At 43.9% G+C, this 21,987-nt stretch overlaps 1 protein-coding gene across 4 annotated transcripts in view; it reads left to right on the top strand.

The window, feature by feature from the left end:
• LOC117365110 (tropomyosin alpha-1 chain) overlaps nt 1–21,987 on the top strand; it is a 175,562-nt gene that overhangs the window by 131,949 nt on the left and 21,626 nt on the right. For all 4 annotated transcript variants that reach the window (XM_033955079.1, XM_033955078.1, XM_033955081.1 and 1 more), the window contains 4 exons: nt 63–196; nt 7,247–7,364; nt 10,259–10,329; nt 18,501–18,576. In XM_033955079.1, coding sequence (XP_033810970.1) covers nt 63–196; nt 7,247–7,364; nt 10,259–10,329; nt 18,501–18,576 — 399 coding nt within the window. The remainder of the gene's footprint in view (nt 1–62; nt 197–7,246; nt 7,365–10,258; nt 10,330–18,500; nt 18,577–21,987) is intronic.

The following is a 21,987-nucleotide window of genomic DNA, read 5'->3' on the forward strand; positions in this document are numbered from 1 at the left end:
TTTTTTTTTTTCTTACCAGTTTACAGTTTTTTAAAATGTACTATGTATGTTGTATTTTTCAGGCTGAAGGTGAAGTCGCAGCATTGAACAGACATATTCAACTGGTTGAAGAGGAGCTAGATCGTGCTCAAGAACGTTTAGCTACAACCCTACAGAAACTGGAAGAGGCAGAGAAAGCAGCAGATGAGAGTGAGAGGTAGCTTTATCACTGGTCCATTTTAAAAATCCAATACTCAATGTATGTAGTAACATAGTAAATAATGACATATAAAGAAAGACCTGCATGGTCCATTCAGTCTGCCCAACAGTTACATTCATTATCAATTTACATGTTCATCTTCTAATGTGGTATACATCATTCAGTGCAAAGAGGAATGTTACATCGGTGAAACAAGCCAAAATTGACCTACATAGATATCATATTAAGAATTACAGTACCAACCAGGATGTCGCGACCCGGTTAGAATTGAGGGGCTCTTCCCCCAAGAGCACAGGTCCCCAGCAGAAGAGCCATCCCATGCTCAGTGGGGGACAGGCTGCCTACAGATGATTCTGATGATTTGGATGCTGTTTTTATGCCTTTCTGTGGCTGGTACTTCCACAGTGGGTGTGTTCATAGACGTGCAGGATCCAAATCTTGTGGATACTCCTGATCTAGGGGAGGACCCCACTGTGCGCATACTGTTCAAACCATCAGTGCTGATAGGGATGATTTTGAACTCATTTTTGTCACCCCCCCCCACCCCCGAGTGGCCTAAGGGATCTGACCAATCAAAATCTTAGGCCACACCCAGTGCATCCCAGAATGCACTGGGAGAGAGGCATTATATTATGGTTGGCCCAGGTGCCTAAGGGCCCCTCCAATCAGGGCCTTAGGTCCCTCTCTGGTGCCACTCCTGGCCATTTAAATCACTTTGAATATATTTCTTCAATAGGTGTGTCATTCTGGACAAGCGGGTTATCTCCCTATGGCTGCAAACCATATGCAGAAGGAATCCAATCTGGATTTTTCTGTGATCCTCCATCCACCTGCAGTTTTTCCCTTCTGCACACAAGCCGGGAAGGAGTGTTTCTGTTTTGCTGTCTCCTTTTTCTTATTTTATTCAATGTTTTTAAGTGCTCGGAGCTTATCACCTTTAGTGTCAGCTCTGCCTGCATAAAGAAGAAGCAGACTGAGGTCTGCAGTTGACAGGCTGATCCCTGGTTTTACTTGTTAGCCAGCCTGCTCCACGACTTTCTCACCTACTGCTTAGCAGGGTTTGAGCTTCTGTAAGAGGCTCAGCAGTGTCTCGCTGGGTACCAGCTACATTTTTTTCACCGCCCCCCCTTCTGGTAGCGCATCCATTGGTCTGTGTGGGTGAGGGTGTGGTCAGATGCCATATCTGGCTGGCAGCCTGAAGATCAGCATTGAAGAGGAATTTTCAGCATGAGGCAGTGAATTCTTCTCCTTTCCAGCTACTATAAAAAGCTAAGGTAGGCTGCAGCTCATTGCCAGCACAGATCACAGTGAATAAGGCTGTTGTAGTGTCTGAGGTGAATCGTTGGGGGGGGGGGAGTTGCTGAAAATCAGTTTTTTTTTAAGGGTTCCTTCATGTTTCCCTATGTCCCCCCTCCTCAAAAATCCTACGTTCACCAATTTTTGACTTCAGTAAGTCAGTTACCGTGACGGCGACCAACTTGGATTTTTAGCAATTTTTTTTTTTTCAGAAGTTGCCTACACTTCCAAAACTCCAATTTTTTGCCTCCAAACTAGATTCATGCCAGGATTGTGCAAATTCTGCACCTCGGGAGTATCCTTGCACCATGTCGCACAGACCAGAAAGGTGGGAGTGGCTAGCTTAACCTCTCCTCTACATGCTCAGCTGACAATAAGGGCGGCTAGCCTATTGGGGCAGCCTTTTCTGTTTTTGGGGCCTGGAAATAGGGACTGTTCTGCATGAAAGGACGCGGGCACCCTGCAGCCCAAGAAACGCAAGGTAGTGTCATAGGGTGACTCCTCGCTTCCTGCCTCACTCTCTGGTATGGCTTCTCACAATTTTATGAATTTTCTTTGGAAAGCCTTTCAGGAGATCCATGCTCTTGTTCAGTCCCACTGCGCATTGGACTTGTCTCCTCAAGGCGTAGCCTCTCGGAGCACATCTGCTGCTCAATCTACTGCTTTTCAGGACTCGGAAGACCTGTTTGCAGGGGATACTGATGATGATAATTTTACTGTTCCTGCTGGCACTTTGGATCCTATTTTTCCTCTAGAACCTGGTTACAATCCCACAGTTCTGTGTTTATTTCTGTCTGCTGCCTTACTCATTTTGGAGTCTTTGCATGAGCTGAATTTGGACACACAGCCAGCTCCTTCTACCTCCTCCTCCCTCATGGGTAAAGTGAGGGTTTAGTCCTTGGCGTTTCCTGGTATATAGACGTTAATGTCTTCATTTCGGAGCAGTGGGAATCTTCTGAAAGGTCTATCTAAGTAGTAAGAGCCATGTCCAGGCTGCATCTTATTGCATAGGAATATCAGGACCTTTTTAGTCAGCCTAAAGTGATTCCTTGGATGCACAGGTTACTAAGTGCACCTCCCTTTCGAGCGAAGGCGGTATGGTGTTCCAAAATATGTAGGACTGCCGAGTGGTTGTATTCAGGAGACTTTTCGAGGCAGTGACTTTGGGAGTCACATTTGTCTTGGCGGCGTCCTTTGTTACATGTGATTGTCTGTACAGACTGCTTACTGTATTTTCACGCATATAACGCGCGCGTTATACGCGTTTTTACCTACCGCGCATACCCCTCGCGCGTTATATGCGTGAGCGCGGTATACAAAAGTTTTTAAACATAGTTCCCACCCCGCCCGACGCCCGATTCACCCCCCCAGCAGGACCGCTCGCACCCCCACCCCGAACGACCGCTCGCACGCGCTCCCACCCGCACCCGCATCCACGATCGGAGCAAGAGGGAGCCCAAGCCCTCTTGCCCGGCCGACTCCCCGACGTCCGATACATCCCCCTCCCCCCCGGCAGGACCACTCGCACCCCCACCCCGAAGGACCGCCGACTTCCCGACAATATCGGGCCAGAAGGGAGCCCAAACCCTCCTGGCCACGGCGACCCCCTAACCCCACCCCACACTACATTACGGGCAGGAGAGATCCCAGGCCCTCCTGCCCTCGACGCAAACACCCCCCCCCCCAACGACCGCCCCCCCCCAGAACCTCCGACCGCCCCCCCCAGCCGACCCGCGACCCCCCTGGCGACCCCCACGACCCCCCACCCCCCTTCCCCGTACCTTTGGTAGTTGGCCGGACAGACGGGAGCCAAACCCGCCTGTCCGGCAGGCAGCCAACGAAGGAATGAGGCCGGATTGGCCCATCCGTCCTAAAGCTCCGCCTACTGGTGGGGCCTAAGGCGCGTGGGCCAATCAGAATAGGCCCTGGAGCCTTAGGTCCCACCTGGGGGCGCGGCCTGAGGCACATGGGTCGGGGGGGTCGGCCAGGGGGGGTCGCGGGTCGGCTGGGGGGGCGGTCGGAGGTTCTTGGGGGGGGCGGTCGTTGGGGGGGGGAGGGGGGTTTGCGTCGAGGGCAGGAGGGCCTGGGATCCCTCCTGCCCGTAATGTAGTGCGGGGTGGGGTTAGGGGGTCGCCGTGGCCAGGAGGGTTTGGGCTCCCTTCTGGCCCAACTACACAAAGGTACGGGGAAGGCGAGTGGGGGTGTCGAGGGGATCGGCCAGGGGGGTCGCGGGTCGGCTGGGGGATGGGCGGAGGTTCTTGGGGGGGGGGGCGGTCGTTGGGGGGAGGGGGTTTGCGTTGAGGGCAGGAGGGCCTGGGATCCCTCCTGCCCGTAATGTAGTGCGGGGTGGGGTTAGGGGGTCGCCGTGGCCAGGAGGGTTTGGGCTCCCTCCTGGCCCGATATTGTTGGGGAGTCGGCGGTCCTTCGGGGTGGGGGTGCGAGTGGTCCTGCCGGGGAGGGGGGATGTATCGGACGTCGGGGGGGGCATCAGGCTTTCAGGATGGGGACAGACCTTCAAGGGGGGACAGGACTTCAAGGGGGGACAATGCACGGAAAGTCAGGGGGGGTGAACGGAGAGTCGGGACAGCGCACGGAAAGTCAGGGCAGTGCACGGAAGTCAGGGGGGGTGAACGGAGAGTCGGGACAGCGCACGGAAAGTCAGGGCGGGCGAAAGGAGCGTCGGGCATCATGCGCGGTATACCCGTGAGCGCGGTATACAAAAGTTTTTGTACATATCATCGTGATTTCTGCGCGCTATACCCGTGTGCGCGTTTTACACGGGTGCGCGTTATTTGCGTGAAAATACGGTACTTTGGAGAGTGAGGGAGCTGTCCCTTTTCCTCAACTACTTTTCTTTGGTGTGGATTATGTAGCTGACAGTCTATATGATATTATACGTTTCCTGGGTAAAGTCAGCTTATTCAATTTCTGCTTGTAGAATGCTATGGATCAGACAATGAGCTGGTGATTCCACCTTTTAAAGCTCCTTTTGTCAGACTCCCTTGTAAGGGGCAGTTATTTGGTAAAGACCTGGATGATCTCAAGAACAATGTGGTGGTCTGTCGCCCCAAGACCCTGCTTGATAGTTGACGCAGAACCTCTAAAGCACAGATGTCAAAGTAGGTCCGCCGCAGTCCGCTGCAATCCAGTCGGGTTTTCAGGATTTCCCCAATGAATATGCACAAGATATATTAGCATACAATGAAAGCAGTGCATGCAAATAGATCTCATGCATATTCATTGGGGAAATCCTGAAAACCTGACTGGATTGTGGCCCTCAAGGAGGGACTTTGACACCCCTGCTCTAGAAGCTCAGGGTGCTCTAATTTTTGTGGCTCCAGGCACTCTCACCAATATTCCAGTTTCACATTGCAGAAATTCTTCCATGGCTTCAGGCAGAGGTTTTCCAGTTCCAGGCATAACCAGGTCTCTGTATTCCGTGCCGCTCCATCTACTAAGAAATCGCAATGACGCTAGGCTGAGGGAAGTCCCTCTTCACATCAAGGGCAGACTCTCGGCATTTCTCCAGGCCTGAGTTCAGATTTCATCCAACCATTTGGTTGTGGACATTATTCTGTCAGGCTACAAGCTGGCACTTGCCTAACCTCTGATTGGTTTGTGGACTCTCCCACAGGGTGCTTGGAAAAGGTGGCCAAGGTACAAGCCACTCTGAGAAGGTTGCTCGATATTTGGGCTCGGGCTCAGGGAAATACTCCAAATACTTCATTGTGCCAAAGAAAGGCTCCAATGATTGGAGACCTCTTTTGGGACCTTTCTTAAGTAAATGCAGCGCTCAGAGTTCCACACTTTCGCTTGGAATTGATTTGATCTGTCATAGCACCAGTGATCGTGATCACGGGACAGTTCCTAGGCTCTCTGGATTTGACAAAAGCCTATTTACTTATTCCTATTTTCCCAGACCACAGAAAGTTTTTCTCAAGGTCTCATGTTCTGGAAATTCATCATCACTTTTCAGCTCTGTCCTTTGGCCTGGTGACAGCTCCTCGCACCTTCACCAAAGTGATGGTTGTGGTAGCAACTCACCTGCAAAAGATAGGACTGCAAGTGCATTTCTACCTGGAAGACTGGCTGATCAGGGCCCCTTGTTGTCTGAGGGTCGGTGCACAGTGGATCAGGTGATTTGAGTCCTGGTGGATCTAGGTTGGATTGTAATTTACCGAAAGAGTAATTTGATGTTGAACTCAATCCTGAGAGTACCTGAGACTCTTGTTCGACACAGCTGCCAGCTGCATCCATCTACCAGAGGCACGTAGATAGAAACCATGCTCTCAGGTTTCTTTTCTCTTGGAAAAATCAGCTGTTTCAGCATGTTTCTGGGGTCCATGGCACCCACAATAGACGTGGTGTCTTGGGTGAGAGCCCACATGTGTCCTCTCCAACATACGTTATTCTCACGCTACATCTACAGATGGACGCATTATAGAACTGTTGATCCTGGACGCTGGAGGCTTGGACCAGCATGGAATGGTGGCTTCGTCCTTAGTCCCTTTCCAAGGGCATGCCTCTTTGGATTTCTCCCTGGATGGTCATAATGACAGATGCCAGTCTCCTAGGCGGGGGCGCTCATTGCAACTGTAGTCCGATTCAGGGGCATTGGCTGCCCTCTCAGAAGAATTAGTGGATCAACAGTCTGGAACTGCATGTCATTTGGTTGGCTCTATCCAAATTGCAGAAGACTCTCAGTCAAGCATTCAGTGTCTCATTCGACAATGCTACAGCAGTGGCATATGCTAGTCGCTAGAATGGCAAAAAGAGTGCATATCTGTCTGGAAGCCCACATGCTGGGCAGAGAGTCATCTTCAGGTGCTATTGGCAGCGCATGTCACAGGTGTGGTCAATGTTCAAGCTGACTTCCTCCGCAAACAGACCTTGGATCTGGGAGAGTGGATGCTGTCAACAGCAGTGTTTCAAGCCATTGTTCTGTGCTGGAGTTGTCCTTACTTTGACCTCATGTTAGAGCTCTTGCATACTTGGGTACTAATTGTAGATGACAGTAGAGCTCCTGGTGAAGTAGGAGGATCACAGAAAAAAATCTAGAGTGGATTCCTTCTGCATGGCTTGTGGCCATGGGGAGATAATCCGCTTGTTCAGAATGACACACCTATTTAATGGAATAGATATTAATCAAGGTAAGAACATAATCTCTTATTTCATATCGTGCCACTCTTAAAAATGTTATGGAGAACCAAATGAAGACTACCCTGAGAAGGACCTAGTTGTCTGAAAGGTGCAAGTGTTTCCTAAACTTTTGTCTAGTGTGTTGTGGTCTGCCCCTCCCCCCCCAATCATAACCACAACATAAATAGCAGATATCCATAAGCCCTTGTGCTATCACACTGATGCAAAGAGGAGAAAGGGGCAGCAGTCTTATGGGCCCAGTGCTCCGAGTCTAACAGGAACCTATACAGGATGAGGCGGAAGATCTTTCGAGCACATGCATGCTTACACTTACTGCTGGTTGCAGATCAAAATGAAGGACCCAGAGGTAGGGGGAAATGGTTCATTCTGAAGGAAGAGGGGGATTGATCCCATACCATTTGAATTTTGTGATTTGGGATGATGATTCATAGTTGCGGAATCATTGTGGATAGGGCGGTGGATCTTACATTTTCTTGACAACCCCTATCTTAACTTTCTCTTTCTGTTTTTACACCCTAAATTGAATGTTTGTTGTATAAATGGATCTGTGCTCCAATAGGTGTTATCATAATTTTGCATATCTTTTTGCAGAGGTATGAAAGTAATTGAAAACAGAGCAATGAAAGATGAAGAGAAGATGGAAATTCAGGAAATGCAACTAAAAGAGGCTAAGCATATTGCTGAAGAAGCCGATCGCAAATATGAAGAGGTAAGGTGCGCCGAGGAGGCTGGCAATTGTACTGTATGCATCTGTGCCAGGCTAAGGATCCAGAGGAGATAGCTGTGAGTTCCTAGGGAGCTGCCACTGTGTTTCAAGCTGTCAAGCTCTATCTCTGACAGTATTTAAATCCATACTCAAAGCGCACTTCCTTTGAAGATGCTTTCTGTTCTGAACTCCAGCCTAAGCACCAATATCTGTCTTATTGCTCCCTCTATAATTCTCCCATCTGGTTTGTCTGTCTTGACTGGATTGAAAGCTCTTTTGAGCAGGATCTGTCTCTTCTGTGTGTTGATGTACAACACTGCATATGACTAGTAGCATTATAGAAGAGAGTAGTAATTAGTAGTAGTAGTTTCCTGTCAGGTGTGTGCCTGAAGAAATGCCCCAGAGAGGATGCGCATTTCAGAATAAATATATAAATATATCATCTTAGTTTGCCATGTTTGATCACAGGAGCTCATCATCAAGCCTTTGGATGCTAGGCTTCAAGAATCCTGCTTTTTTCTGGGGTCCTAGGTTCTGGATCCTAATCAAGTCAGAAGGAGAGATCTTCTGTTGGCTCTGCGTATATGGCATACATGGGAATGGATGCTGAGTGCTGAGAGATTCTGAATTCAAAGCAAGACAGTAAATAGTTTGTCAAGAGTTTTGTATTTATTAACAAAAGTAAACATAGAAGATCCATAAAAGAGATGGTGAATGCTTGGCTTCATACCAAGCCACTTGTAGTAGGTATATAAGATTTCTGAATTTTAAAGGGTAATGTTTTTATAACTGGGGATTTTCATGAGGAGAGTGGTAAAAAAGAAACTTAAAGTTCAAAAATATACATCAGAGATGGATGTTATATAAAATACCTTCCTGGAAGCCCAGACTAGATATGTTCCTTAGATTAAAAAAGGAGGAAGGAGGACAGAAGACCAAACGGCAGCCAGCATGGTTAACGAGTGAAGTGAAGGAAGCTATTAGAGCTAAAAGAAAGCGGAAGAAGAATCTGACTGAAAATAATTGTAAATAGCACAAGGAATGTCAAGTCAAATGCAAGGCGCTAATAAGGAAGGCGAAGAGACCTTGAAAAAAAGATTGCGCTGGAAGCAAAAACACACAGTAAAAACTTTTTTAGGTATGTTAAAAGCAAGAAGCTGGGAAGAGAAATTGGTTGGACCGCTAGATGACTTGAGGGATAACAGGGGCTCTCAGGGAAGACAAGGCCATAGCGAAGAGAAACTCGTACAAAGCTCTGTAACACTGGATGATATAATGGATCAGTTTGACAAATTGAACAGTAGCAAATCGCCTGGACTGGATGGTATACATCCCAGAGTGCTGATAGAATGGAAAAATGAACTTGCAGAGCTACTGTTAGTAATTTGTAATTTTTTCTTTAAAACTAGCATAGTACCAGAAGACTGAAGGGTGGCCAACATGACTCTGATTTTTAAAAGGCATTCCAGAGTTGATCCGGGAAATTATAGACTAGTGAGTCTGAGTCTGTGCCATGCAAAATGGTAGAGACTATTATAAAGAACAAATGACAGAACATATACATAAGCATGGATTAATGAGAGAAAGCCAGCATGGATTTTGTCAAGAGAAATCTTGCTTCACCCATCTACTGCATTTCTTTGAAGGAATGAATGAACATGTGAATAAAGGTGAACCAGTTGATATTGTATATTTGGATTTCCAAAAGGCATTTGACTAAGTACCTCATGAAAGACTTCTGAGGAAATTAGAAAGTCATGGGATAGGAGGTAATGTTTTATTATAGTCTAGTGTTTAAGCCCGTTACATTAATGGGTGCTAGAACAGATGTGTAGAATTTCTTTCTTTCTCTCCCGCTGTCTCTTTCTTTCTTTTTCTCTCTGCCCCATCTTTCTTTCTTTGTTTCTTTCTCTCTCTCCCTGCCCCCATATTTCTTTGTTTGTCTCTCTTCCTGCCCCCTCTATCTTTATTTGTCTCTCTTCCTGCCCCCTTTCTTTCTATCTCTCTCCCTGCCCCCTTTCTTCCTTCCTTCCTTCCTTCAGTGGCAGTGCTGTAAACAGGCTGTTTGCGGCCAGCCCCGACAGGGCCTTTTCTCTACCACATCTGAAGTGATGTGGCAGAGGAAAGGCCTTGCCAGGGCTTGCTGCGAACAGCCTGTTTACAGCGCTGCCACTGCTTTGGGTAAGAAATGGGGGGTTGGCAAGGTTGGACTGCTGCCACTGCCCTGAGCCACTTCCCTGCTCAGTGGTTCCACTGTGCTGAGACGCTTCCCTGATCGGTGGTTCCTGCTGCCACTGTGTTGAGATACTTCCCTTGCTCGGCAGTTTCTCCCTGCTTGGCAGTTCTATTCTACTGCGCAAGCACTGAAAATCGCCACCTGCGCAAGCGCCACTACTACTATGTCTCTGCCTTTTCTGCCACGGAGCTACGGATCACGGAGACAAGGATCACAGAGGTAGGAGCGCGCATGCGCGCTTAGAGTTTTATTATTATTGATTAAGAATTGGTTGAAAGACAGAAAACAGAGTGGGTTTAAATGGTCCTTGGGTTTTGGCCAGGTACTAGTGACCTGGATTGGCCACTGTGAGAATGGGCTACTGGGCTTGATGGACCATTGGTTTGACCCAGTAAGGCTATTCTTATGTACTTATGTCATTATTTTCAGTGGAGAAAGTTAAATAGTGGGGTTCAATCCAAGCAAAAAAAAAAAATCTAAATATCGGCAATAAATCTCTCTCTCTCTAAAAAAAAACCATATATAGGTATATATATATATATTTCTTTTTTATTTTTTTTTGGGGGGGGGCTGGGGCTGAAGGAGTCATTACCTGATGATAATGAAAATATGTTTCTCTTATGGAATGTTTTCTCTCTCTTTTTTTTCCCTCTGTCTGCAGGTTGCACGAAAACTAGTCATTCTGGAGGGTGAGCTGGAGCGAGCTGAGGAACGCGCTGAAGTTTCAGAACTGTGAGTGATTAGCAGTTTGTTGCAAGTTTATTAGTTTCTTGATATATACCGTCTATCAAACCTATCTTAAATGATTTATAATAAAATTGGTTATAAAAGTAAAAACTATATAAAAAAAATTAAAAAACATAGACAATACTTGTTTAACTAACATGAAGCCAAGAGGATAAGGGGGGAGGGAATACATTATATTAAGAAAAATAAAAAAGAAGGGAAGAGGAAAAGTACAAAAGGTTGGGAAGAATGAATGTTTTCTTCATTTGAAATGATTGTTCTCATGTGTTGAATGCATCCTTAAACAGGAACGTTCTGAATTTTATTATGAAATATTCCTGTGTGAGATCCTAAGGCATTGTGTTCATAAGGATGAAGCAGTGACAGAAAATTGTTACACGTGTTGTGTCAAATAATTTGGTGAATTGAATAGCTCTTTCTAGCTCAGTCTCAACAAATTATGGTATTCCACAGGGCTCAATATTATCCCCTTTACTGTTTAATATATTTTTGGCCCCTCTATTAACTCTCAGCCAATCGATAGGATTCATACCATTTGCTTATGTACCATTTAGACATGAACTCTACGGAAATTATCATTACTAACTCATAAAATACTTATAGATAAAGCACCCACATTTTTAGAAAGGTACTTGATACCTTATGCCCCTAACAGATCTCTAAGATCTGAGGATAAAAACCTTCTTTCAGTCCCTTCTCTAAGATTCATCAACACTCTGAGAAATACAATCTTCTTTGTCATGGCTCCGCAAATATGGAACTCGCTGCCATCCTATATTAGGGAAGAAAAATACTTAACAGGTTCAAAGGACTATTTAAAAGCTGGCTTTACAAGGACGCATTTGAATCTTGAAATTTGACTTCATATGGATACATTTGAATCCTATTTTGATCTGAGGCCATTTATTTCTAAGAGAAAAACTTAATGGGTAATCAATTCCGACCCTATTGTTCTAACCCTTTTATGTCTCTCTTTTTCTCTAATTTATTGTAGTTCAATCCGCCTATCCTATGTTTGTCTGGTACTGTCCGAGTTTAGTGTGCATTGAGTTTTGTTGGTACCCCAATTTTTAATTTGTGCATCACTTTGAAATATGATATTGCAGTTGAATCCAATTTTTAAATAAACTTGAAGCTTGAATAACTGGAAACTGATGGTATAGAGACTTGAATTCTGTATTAGCAGTAACCCCTTGTCTTTTCTGTCGTAGGAATGGCATTAGAAACTATTTGGAAATCAGCTTTCTGTAATTTATCCTCTTCCCACAAGAGCTTTAAAAACAGGCAACATCTTTGATTTATTAAAAAAAAAAAAAAAGTGATAAAGAAGGGGAGAGTAGTTTTGATTGTGAACTTTACATCTCAATTGGATCCAACTGTTGAAATTCAGCTTTTCTTTTGGAGGTTCCTATGATATCAAAGTCAACGTGTTTTTTCTAATAAAGAATTCAAATTTTTAATATTTTCTGGTTCATATATAAATTTTAGAAAATTCTATCATAGCTACCACAGCAAAAGTAATTCAAACTTTTCATGCTGCTATTTGATATTATCTGACAGTTTTTGTTAACTTTGTAATTTTGATTCTACTACTACAACTACTACCACCACCACCAGCACCACTATATCTGCCAAATTCAGTCAAATGACTGTCCAGGGTGGAGTGCAACATCTAACATCCATAACAAAAATTTACATAAACCAACCAACCAAAACCAAATACTTTTAGAACACAAATTTAACTCAGAACATAAGCTAAAACATAGTATTCCCTGTCATCACAAGCAGACGAATGGGTTGTGTTCATCCACCAGCAGGCAGAGATAGAGAGCACTGAGTTATCTTCTGTGATATAGGAAGGTATGCTCCCTGGCTGCCCAGTATTCTCCATCTCCAGCAGGCAGATGGATGGATATTTCCCATGCTCCTGGCTTCATTCTGATGATAGCCTTGCTCCTGTCTTAGAATACTAATTCAGTGAGCTAGGGGTCCAATTTTGGGGTTCCTGGCTCTGGGGTACACCAGGTCAATTCCCATCCCCCTGCCCTGGGTCCCTTTGGAGTAGCTGGCTCCCTTCCTCCCTCCTTCAGTTATAAACAAAAATTGGAGATAGAATAGGAAAGATTTTTGTCTTTGGGCTACAAAAAAAAACCTGAGCCAGGAGGATCAACTTACAGCAAAACTCCAGGGGAGCCAATATTTACCTCTGTTGGTAGTTCTCTCTGCAATTAGCAGCCCTTTCTACAGAGCCCGGAGGAATCGTGCCTGAAGCAGCCGGTAGGATAAGACCCTCAGCCTTTTTGCTCTCTCTGGCTCCTGTTTGCTTTCCCTGCTTCCTTGTGTCTTGCCTTTAATGTCGGCCTTGCAATCTCTGCCTTCTCTTGGATTCGGGTCTCTGCTGCGGTTTCCCACAGGGCTGTAACTGCTCCCACCACTGGTAAGCAGTTTGTTTCTTGCGCTTTATAAAACAAACCTTGCGGCTGGGATTGCAACCTCGTTGGAAAAAAAAAGTACAAGCTGCGTTTTTGGCGGGAACCGTGACTGATGGCAATGAAACTTGTTAAACGCTGCTCCCATTGGAAAGGGGAGAGCAGCATCAGGGCTGTGTTCTAAGTGCTCTACAACGTCGGGGGCCCTGGCTTTTTTCAGCTTCTGTCAGAAAGTGCTATGAGCATTTTGGAAGATATATTGGCAGATACCTTGATGGGGAGGTGTCAGTGAGGCCTGCTTTTTCTCCCAGGGTTTCAGAAATGGTCCAACATGGAGGGGCACCCTCTATTTTAGCAGGGCAAGGGTCTTTAGCCTTGGGCACCTCTGCTAACCCTAGCTCTGCATCTCAGGTGGATTCTGAGGGCTCGCAAACCTTCTCCCCAGAGTTTGTGCTCCTGCTTCATCAAGCCTTTCTACTTAATCAACCCAATCCCTCTATGTGCTATTTCCGATGCATTCCGCTCAGGGGTATCCCAGTTTCTAAGAGGGAGTGGGGAAAGACATTTTGGACTGTACAACATCATTTTATATTTCATATAAAATATAGCTTTGGGATAGGTTAGCAGAATTTGAAAGGCAGAGAATATTTAACTTTCATGTGCTTCTATATTCTGCTATTCCTGTACATGTTCTTTCACTCTGTAGCTCCCTACTATGCACTTTCCACTTTGCTCTGTGTTTAAACAGCATACTTAAGGTGTATTATAATGCCTTCTTGGGTCATATTCCTATCTGACCAAAATATCTACCTTTTCAAGACCTGCTTATAAATGTTAAATACTGGCTGTCCCTGATGATTAGCAACTTTGATTTTGGCCATGTTTGAGGCTGCCTATTTGTCTTGATGTATGTGTTGACTAATAATAATAATAATAATAACTTTTTTTTTATACCGCAATACCACAAAGCAGTTCAGAGCGGTTTACAGGATAAGAGACTGTACATTTACAGCGAAGTTACAGCTTAGTTATAGCGAAGTTACATCGAGGTTACAGCATATCGAAAAACAGTTCAGAGCGATTTAAACAATGTAGGTGCAGAGAATTGGTTAACAATTATATGGCATAAACCAGTGACAATTACAAAAAGATCCAATAATTGTTGCATGGGGAGAGGGGAAGGGTAGGGAGGGAGGCAAGGGATTATTAGTTTGGTCGGGGGGACGGGGGTTAGAGGAATTTATCAAAGAGGTATGTTTTTAGAGATTTCCTGAAGGATTGATAAGTTGGGGCAAGAGAGATGAGAGTGGACAGGCAGTCATTCCATTTGCCAGCTTGGAAAGAGAGGGTTTTATCGAAGAATCTTTTGTGGATGCATCCTTTTGGGGAGGGGTAGGCAAACAGGTGTGCATTGCGTGTACGGTTAGAGCCTGGGAAGGTGAAGTGGCGTGAAAGATATATCGGGGCTGAGCCAGTTAGGGTTTTGAAGCAGAGGCAGGCGAATTTGAAGATGATCCTTGCTTCGAACGGTAGCCAGTGAAGTTTCCTGTAGAAAGGGCTGATGTGGTCTGATTTTTTGAGCCCGTAGATGAGGCGGACTGCGGTATTCTGAATAAGTCGTAGTCGTTTAATGGTTTTTTTGTAAGAGCCCAGATATATGGTATTGCAGTAATCCAGGGAGTTTAGAATTAGGGATTGGACCAGCAATCTGAAGGTGGGAAAATCAAAGTAATGTTTGATGGAGCGGAGTTTCCACAGGGTGGAAAAACATTTTTTGACCTGGGTGTTAGTGTGTTGTTCTAAAGTGAGGCATCGGTTCAAGATGACTCCGAGGATTTTTATAGACTAGACTGTAAGCTCTGTATACATAGTAACATAGTAGATGACAGCAGATAAAGACCCGAATGGTCCATCCAGTCTGCCCTATCTGATTCAATTTAAATTTTTTTTTTTTTTTTTAATTTTTTCTTCTTAGCTATTTCTGGGCAAGAATCCAAAGCTTTACCCGGTACTGTGCTTTGGTTCCAACTGCCGAAATCTCTGTTAAGACTTACTCTAGCCCATCTACACCCTCCCAGCCATTGAAGCCCTCCCCTGCCCATCCTCCACCAAACGGCCATACACAGACCGTGCAAGTATGCCAAGTAACTGGCCTAGTTCAATATTTAATATTATTTTCTGATTCTAAATCTTCTGTGTTCATCCCACGCTTCTTTGAACTCAGTCACAGTTTTACTCTCCACCACCTCTCTCGGGAGCGCATTCCAGGCATCCACTACCCTCTCCGTAAAGTAGAATTTCCTAACATTGCCCCTGAATCTACCACCCCTCAACCTCAAATTATGTCCTCTGGTTTTACCATAGCAGGAACTTATCTAATATGAGCTGGTATGTGTTGGCTAGACCAGAGTTCTACAACCTTTTGACACCTATGGACTGGCAGAAATAAGATAATTATTTTGTGGACCGGCACCGGTCCGCAGACCGGCAGTTGAAGAACACTGGTCTAAGTTGTGCCCATCTCCACTCAATCTCTGCCCCAGACCCCGCCCCCATAATAGTACTAATTGTAATACCATTTTTTCCATTCATTTTTCATACACAGTACTCCCCCCCCCCAATATTTGCGGGGGTTCCGTTAAGGTGTAGAGTTAAGGTGGATCATGAGTGGTAACTGCCTATAATAATGGTTATGTTCAGCTACCATATGTAGAGCTAAATGGTTACTTTAGGCCTGCTAAAAAGCTGCCAGTAAGTCAGCATGTTGCATGTATATTCATTGCCTCCAAATTACAAATATATATATTTATTTTAAAGTCACAGCTGACATTAAAAAAAAAAAAAATGCTGACCACTAGGTCTGAATATTTAGCCCATATTTCTCTTATGTAACACATTTGATAGCAACTTTTAATTTTGGTCTAGTAGTGTCCTGCTATTCTGTTTGAGCTTCAGCTCATTCAGGGCTGGCCTTGGTTAGGGTTTGCAACTACATTACATTACTATTTGTATTTTGCCATAGCCCTTTTGAGTTCATGGTGGATCACAATAAATTCAACTACTGGAAATAGACCCATAGTATAATACCAAATTCCTTAAAATATAATAAACACACATCATGATCAATTTCAAGATAGAAATTTCTGAAATAAAAATGTTTTTAAAAGCTTCCCAAAAACATTACAATGAATTTCTGATCTGATTAAAAACGATAAATCATTCCAGATTTGAGGTGCCTGATAATAAAAAGATGCGTTCCATTGCATAAATGATCTAATTTGTTTTGGGGAGGGAAATTGAAGGTAAAACTAGTTCCTTTAAAGCATGTCCTGGTCTGCCTGCTAATAAGGAGGGCTTTCTTGCATTCCGATTAGAAATCGCAAGGCAAGGGCATTTGTCTGTACAGCTCTGGTTCTATGGAATTTAGCATATTTTGGAGATTCAGGTAGAGTGGAATTTTTATAATAATCCATTGTGTTATGAAGGCCTGGTTGCTTTTACCAGGTGTTTATACATAGTAGGAGAGGTGAGTTGGTCTTTGCTGCATTTTTTAATGGAGAGGTTATGAAATATCTATTTGGGTTGGGTTAAAGGAGAAGGGGGTGTTTTGAGGACAAGTGGAGGAGGGGTAGATGGTATTAGGATATGGAATATAGAGGGGCATTTTCGATAGGATGTCTGAGTCTGGACATTTTGGAAAAGATATCTAGAAATCAGTAGAGAAAATGTCCATTCTCAAAACAGCAAGACAGTTTTTTTTTTTTTAATGACCTATGTAGACACTTTGGTCCTTAGTACGTCTATCTTTTTTCGCCATTCTCAAATATAAAGATTTCCACATGAAAAAACACACAATTAGGCAAGTTTTTCAGACATTCAATCAACCAGCATTCTTAGCAAACTGTTCAGACAGCTGAACATTCCTGAGCATAGTAGAAGGACACACTAAGGATTACTGCAGAGAATGTCATATTGAAAGTACCAGGTGCAAATATCACTTTAACTTGCTTCTATTGTATGGTGAACCCTCCAAAACCCACCCAAAACTTACTGTACCTACCTGTACACTAGAGAATTTAAATACGAAAAGGATTGCCAGGAACTCATTTTTTTGTCCCAGAGAGTTGTTTTCCTATCTCTGTCCCATTCCTGCAAGCTCGGTCCTCATCTGTACAGTCTTCAAAATCATAAGTGTTCAAGGCTTGTGTAGTTAAGGCAGAGCTTACAGGAATAAGGCAAGGATAGGGACGGCAACAAGCTCATGGGGAAGTGATGGGGAAATTGAGTTCCTACAGGGACATATTTGTCCTTGTGTCATTCTCTACTGTACACCAGAACAATAGCCCTTATGTCTGCAGGTGTCTTCTTTAAGTAGGTAAAGTAGATTTTGGAGAGATCACCATACAATAAAAGCAAGTTAGTGGCATCTACCTGGGACTTTTAATGTGAAATTCACTGCAGTAACCTTTAGAGTGCCCTTTGCTCTCTAGGCTCAAATATCTGCATTACCATCTGAAGCTGTAGGAAGGGGTACTGAAAAGTTCTCAGCCCAACCAAGAAGAGAATGATGTGGATATGGTTCAATCAATGATCTGAAACAATGTCAAAATATAGAATTTTGTTTCTAAAAATTGGCATTAAACAAAATAAGCTAACACACTCTTTTCAGCTACAGTAGCAAAATAACACTCAGAAGTTAGGAAGTTGGTTGCTTGGACTGAGAACTTTTCAGCACCTCCCTCGTAATACAGGTTAGAATGTACTGGGGTTTTTTTTTTTTCACATCTTTGGGTGGTGGGAGGGGGTCAGTGACACTGGGGGAATACGGGGGGGTCATGCTTTAATCCCTTCAGTGGTCATCTGGTCAGTTTGGCAATCCTTTTCATATTTAGATACTTTTAAAACAAATCTAGTGCCAAACATCTAAAAAAAAAAAAAAAAAAAAGCCCTGGACATTTTTTTTAAAGGTTTGGTTATTCCTGCTGTGTGTCCGAGTCCTAAGCCCCCCCACCCCTTTAAGATTTGGATGCACTGGTGCCAAAATGACCAGAAAGATATCTAGAAAGTCTGTTTTGAGAATGCCCACTTGGATGTTTTGACTAGTAAGATAAGTGTTAGCTAGTTTGTGCTGTCTATTGGATGTCTGTCTTTTTTGAAAATGAGCCCTATAGTGTTCATAATATATACCACAATGACTTTGCCTGGAATAGTGCTTATCAAATGCTGTTAATTGATTTGAATTTTTAGAAATGCGGCCCAGTAAATTAATTTGTTTTGTGGTAAATATTTTGGATTAATCCCTATTTTACCCTGATATCTTCTCTCCTCCCTTACTCCACCTTCCCTGCCCCCCCTAAAAAATAATGGCTTGCACTTAATGCTTCATGGAGGACACATGACTCTTTTTGAGTAATGGCCTGGTTTACCTCTTATTTGATAGTCACATATTCGCCTGAAGTTTGACAAATTTTAATAGGAGAATGTTAAGTCTCAAAAATGCAGAACAAGTGAAAATCCTGTATTTAATATGGAAGGAACTCTTTGATAAATTTCAATTAACAGTAAAATTTTTTTTTCTACTTAGCTTTCAAAACCCCACATTATTTTCTTTATGGTGTCTCAAATAATACTGTAGTAATGTAAAATTTTGCAGCAGATACTGTAACTTTGCCTTTAGACACTGGGAGCTTGGACATTGACCTTCTCCTTTTTTGTATGTGTGTATAGTAAGGCCAGTGATCTTGAAGAAGAACTGAAAAATGTGACCAACAACCTGAAGTCCCTGGAAGCTCAGTCAGAAAAGGTTGGTTTAATACAAAATCAGAATGGCCAGGCCCTGCCCTTGTAAACTTGAGGCACAAATTTTAATACAACTTGTCATTTGTTCTCAACTATGTTTTGCTTGTATATCAAGGTTTGTGATCATGGCATTCTGTTTAATTTTTCTTCTGACAGCCCAAAACAAAGAAAACTGCAGACAGGTACAAAGATGCAGGCTAAATTTATTAAGCCAAAATCATGAATGCGGTTAATGATACCACCTCGAACCAAACCAAAGGACCCGACACGGTCCGTGTTTCGGTGAACACGCCTTCATCAGGGGTCCCAGGTGGATAAGGTATCAAACCGCAAACAAAAACTTAGCCTTTGAAAGAAACAACAGCAGCAATGAAACAATCTCTGGAGTACTCCGTGTGCAGTTTTCTTTGTTTTGGTTTGTACTCTGTTCACTGCAGATTGTGTTGGATTTTTTTCCTTTTGTTGTTTTCTTCTGACAGCTCCTCATCATTGATTTATAGATATATCTATATTTGTTTATGACTACAGTTTTCAATCACCTTTGTGCAATTTTTTCTGAGGTGGCAAACTGGCCTGGTCTACAGGATGTCTTACTATGAATATTTGTTGAATACGTCTGTATACACTTAATACAGCAACTTTGCTTCCCCGTGATAACCAGAACTGTTTGACCTTTTATAGAGTAAAGTTAAGATCCTTTATAAGTTAATCTGATGGTACACTGAAGGCAGAAACAAAGTTAAATAGAAGCAGCTGGCAAAAAGAAAAAAAAAAATCTGCTCTGTTTTTTGTTTTGGTGGCCGGAGATAGAAATTGAATACTCTCCAACATTTCACCTTGGTAGCAAGTGTTCTTGAAAGATGACCACTTTTTTTTCTTTGTGTTTTGATTGTTATTAAACTTAAGGTCAGAGCTATAATCTGAGAGCTGACTTCTTGGCTTTTTTTTTTTTTTTTTTTAAATAGAGGACCTGTACCATGTAGAGGGGAAGTTGAGGCCCTTACTACTGAACTCCATTAGAGTTGTCATACAGTCACCACTGAAGCAGAAAATATAAATTACCTGGTTTAAAAAAAAAAAGTTTCTGCCTGTGCCAGTTGTTTCCGTTGTACTAGACTCATGCTTTGAGAGGTCTCGGCTATTTATAGAAGCAATTAGCTGCACCTTGGATATTTTTTAACTTGAGAAAATGATTTTATTAAGAAATGTAGAAATGCAGTCGTGGAATGCATTCAACAGAATCAAATTCATCAAACAGTAATAAAAAAAGATGTAATATTTACAATGCATCCTTCCTAAACTCATGAACCAATAATTGTTTAGCAGGTCCCACCCACCCCGTCCCAACCCCCCAGTTGACAAACCAAATTAGTTTTTCCCCCGAAACAACACAAATCATAATCGGAGCAGAAACTAGCACAAGACCGATCCCACAGTTCAAACTGCCGCCAAAGGGGGTGCGGGGGTACAGTGGTTAGAGCTACAGCTTCAGCACTCTGAGGTTGTGGGTTGAAACCCCATGCTACTCCTTGTGACCTTGGGCAAGGCACTTAATTTCCCATTGCCCCAGGTACATTAGAGTATGAGCCCACCAGGACAGATAGGGAAAAATGCTTAAGTACCTGAATGTAAACCACTTAGGTTATATAAGTAGTCTATAAATATAAAACGTGTGCCACAGAAACATATTGCTATCCCTTGACAGTGGACGTACAAAGTAATATACTGGTTCTGTAATATACAAAGTAATATACTGGTTCTATGATTATCCCAGGACAAGCAGGCAGCATATTCTCACACATGGGTGACGTCACCGACGGAGCCCCGCAGCGGATATCCTCGAAAGCAGACTTACTTGAAGATCTTATAAGAGCTTACGAGTGCTGCATCGCGCATGCGCGAGTGCCTTCCCGCCCGAACTAGGGGGCGCATCTCCTGTGAGGATCCTCAGTTCAACGATTTCCGCGGAGCTGAGAAGACCTGTTCGTCTTAGCTCTGCAGCTTTCGTGCCTTCTCTTCACCACAGCTATATTGTCATTTTGGTCGCTGTGTTCGCGTCTCCTTTCTTTTCTTTTTCAATAAAACAAACAAAAAATATATATATTCTTGTTTTCTTTCATTCTTTTTTGGCCGTCCGGTGCGCAGGCTTTGGGCCTAGGCCCAACCCCACACCTCTCTCAGTACGGACTTTGTGTTTTCTATGTCCCGGCCTCTCACCGGGTTTAAACGTTGTTATCAGTGCGGCAGGACAATTTCCGTCACCGACCCTCATAGTCTGTGTATGGTTTGTTTGGGGCCCGGACATTGCCCTGAAGATTGTCACCGCTGCTTGACCCTGCAACCTCAGGCCTTTCATCGCTGCTATGCCCGTTTTGACCAACTTTTTGGCACTATGGAGCTCGAGAAAACCTAGACCTCGGGGACAACTTTGGTCTCGAAGGCCTCGACTTCGGGTGTGGCCTCGGGTTTGAATGCATCGTTACATACATAATTTCCCTATCAAGCAGGGTGGCAGAGCGATGAGGCTTCTTCAGTTCAGGAGCCTAACAAATATGAGTAACAAATCCTTAACTGTTAGTGCAGGTTACACTCAAGTGGATTGTTTTGTCTTCCTTGTTTTTTAAGTTAAAATGTTTTTTTAAATACATGTGGTCATGCATGTTATTTACAGAGTGTAACAGAGCAGAATTTCCTCGTACCCCCACCTTTCTGTGTATTTTGGTTATCTCCGTAGTGCAGTGGTCTTCATTGCAAGGCCCTCTGGGCAGCTATCTGGAGTCCCTTCCCCCCAGCAAGATCCAGTGCTTGCTCATCATTCTCATTCTCAGCAGTGCTGCTCTAACTTTCAGGCTGCCAGCAGCGTGAGTGAAGTAAACATGCTGCCTTCGGCGACCCGGAAGCTTTTCCTCTGCTACTGCTTCCTGTCTCTGCATAGGCAGGAAGCAGTAGCAGAGAGAGAGTTTTCCGGGTCGCCAAAGGCAGCATGTTTACTTCACTCACGCTACCAGCAGCCTGAATAGATAGAACAGCACCACTGGGAAGATCATTGAGCAAGCACCAGATCCCATGGGGGTGGGGAATAACATGGGGGTGGATAAGAGAGATGCTGGACCACAGGGATGGGGAGGAAAGGGAAGGAAAGATGCCAGACCTCCAGGTCTAGAAGTGAAACAAGACAAGATATACAGTTGTACCTCGGAATCCGAACGCCCCAGAACTCGAACGTTTTGGAATCCGAACTTTTATTTTTAGGAAATTTTGTCTTGGAATTCAAATGCTGCTTTGGAATCCTAACCCGCGTTGCTCAGCCCAAAGCTTCCCCTCTTAACACAGCTTCCTGTTTCTGCCTGGGAGGAAAGCTTTTGGCTGAGCAATGGTTGCAGTTCCTGTCTTGCTCCCTCTGCCACGTGGGACT

This window comes from Geotrypetes seraphini, chromosome 8, assembly GCF_902459505.1.
Source record: "Geotrypetes seraphini chromosome 8, aGeoSer1.1, whole genome shotgun sequence".
Classification (NCBI taxonomy): Eukaryota; Metazoa; Chordata; class Amphibia; order Gymnophiona; family Dermophiidae; genus Geotrypetes; species Geotrypetes seraphini.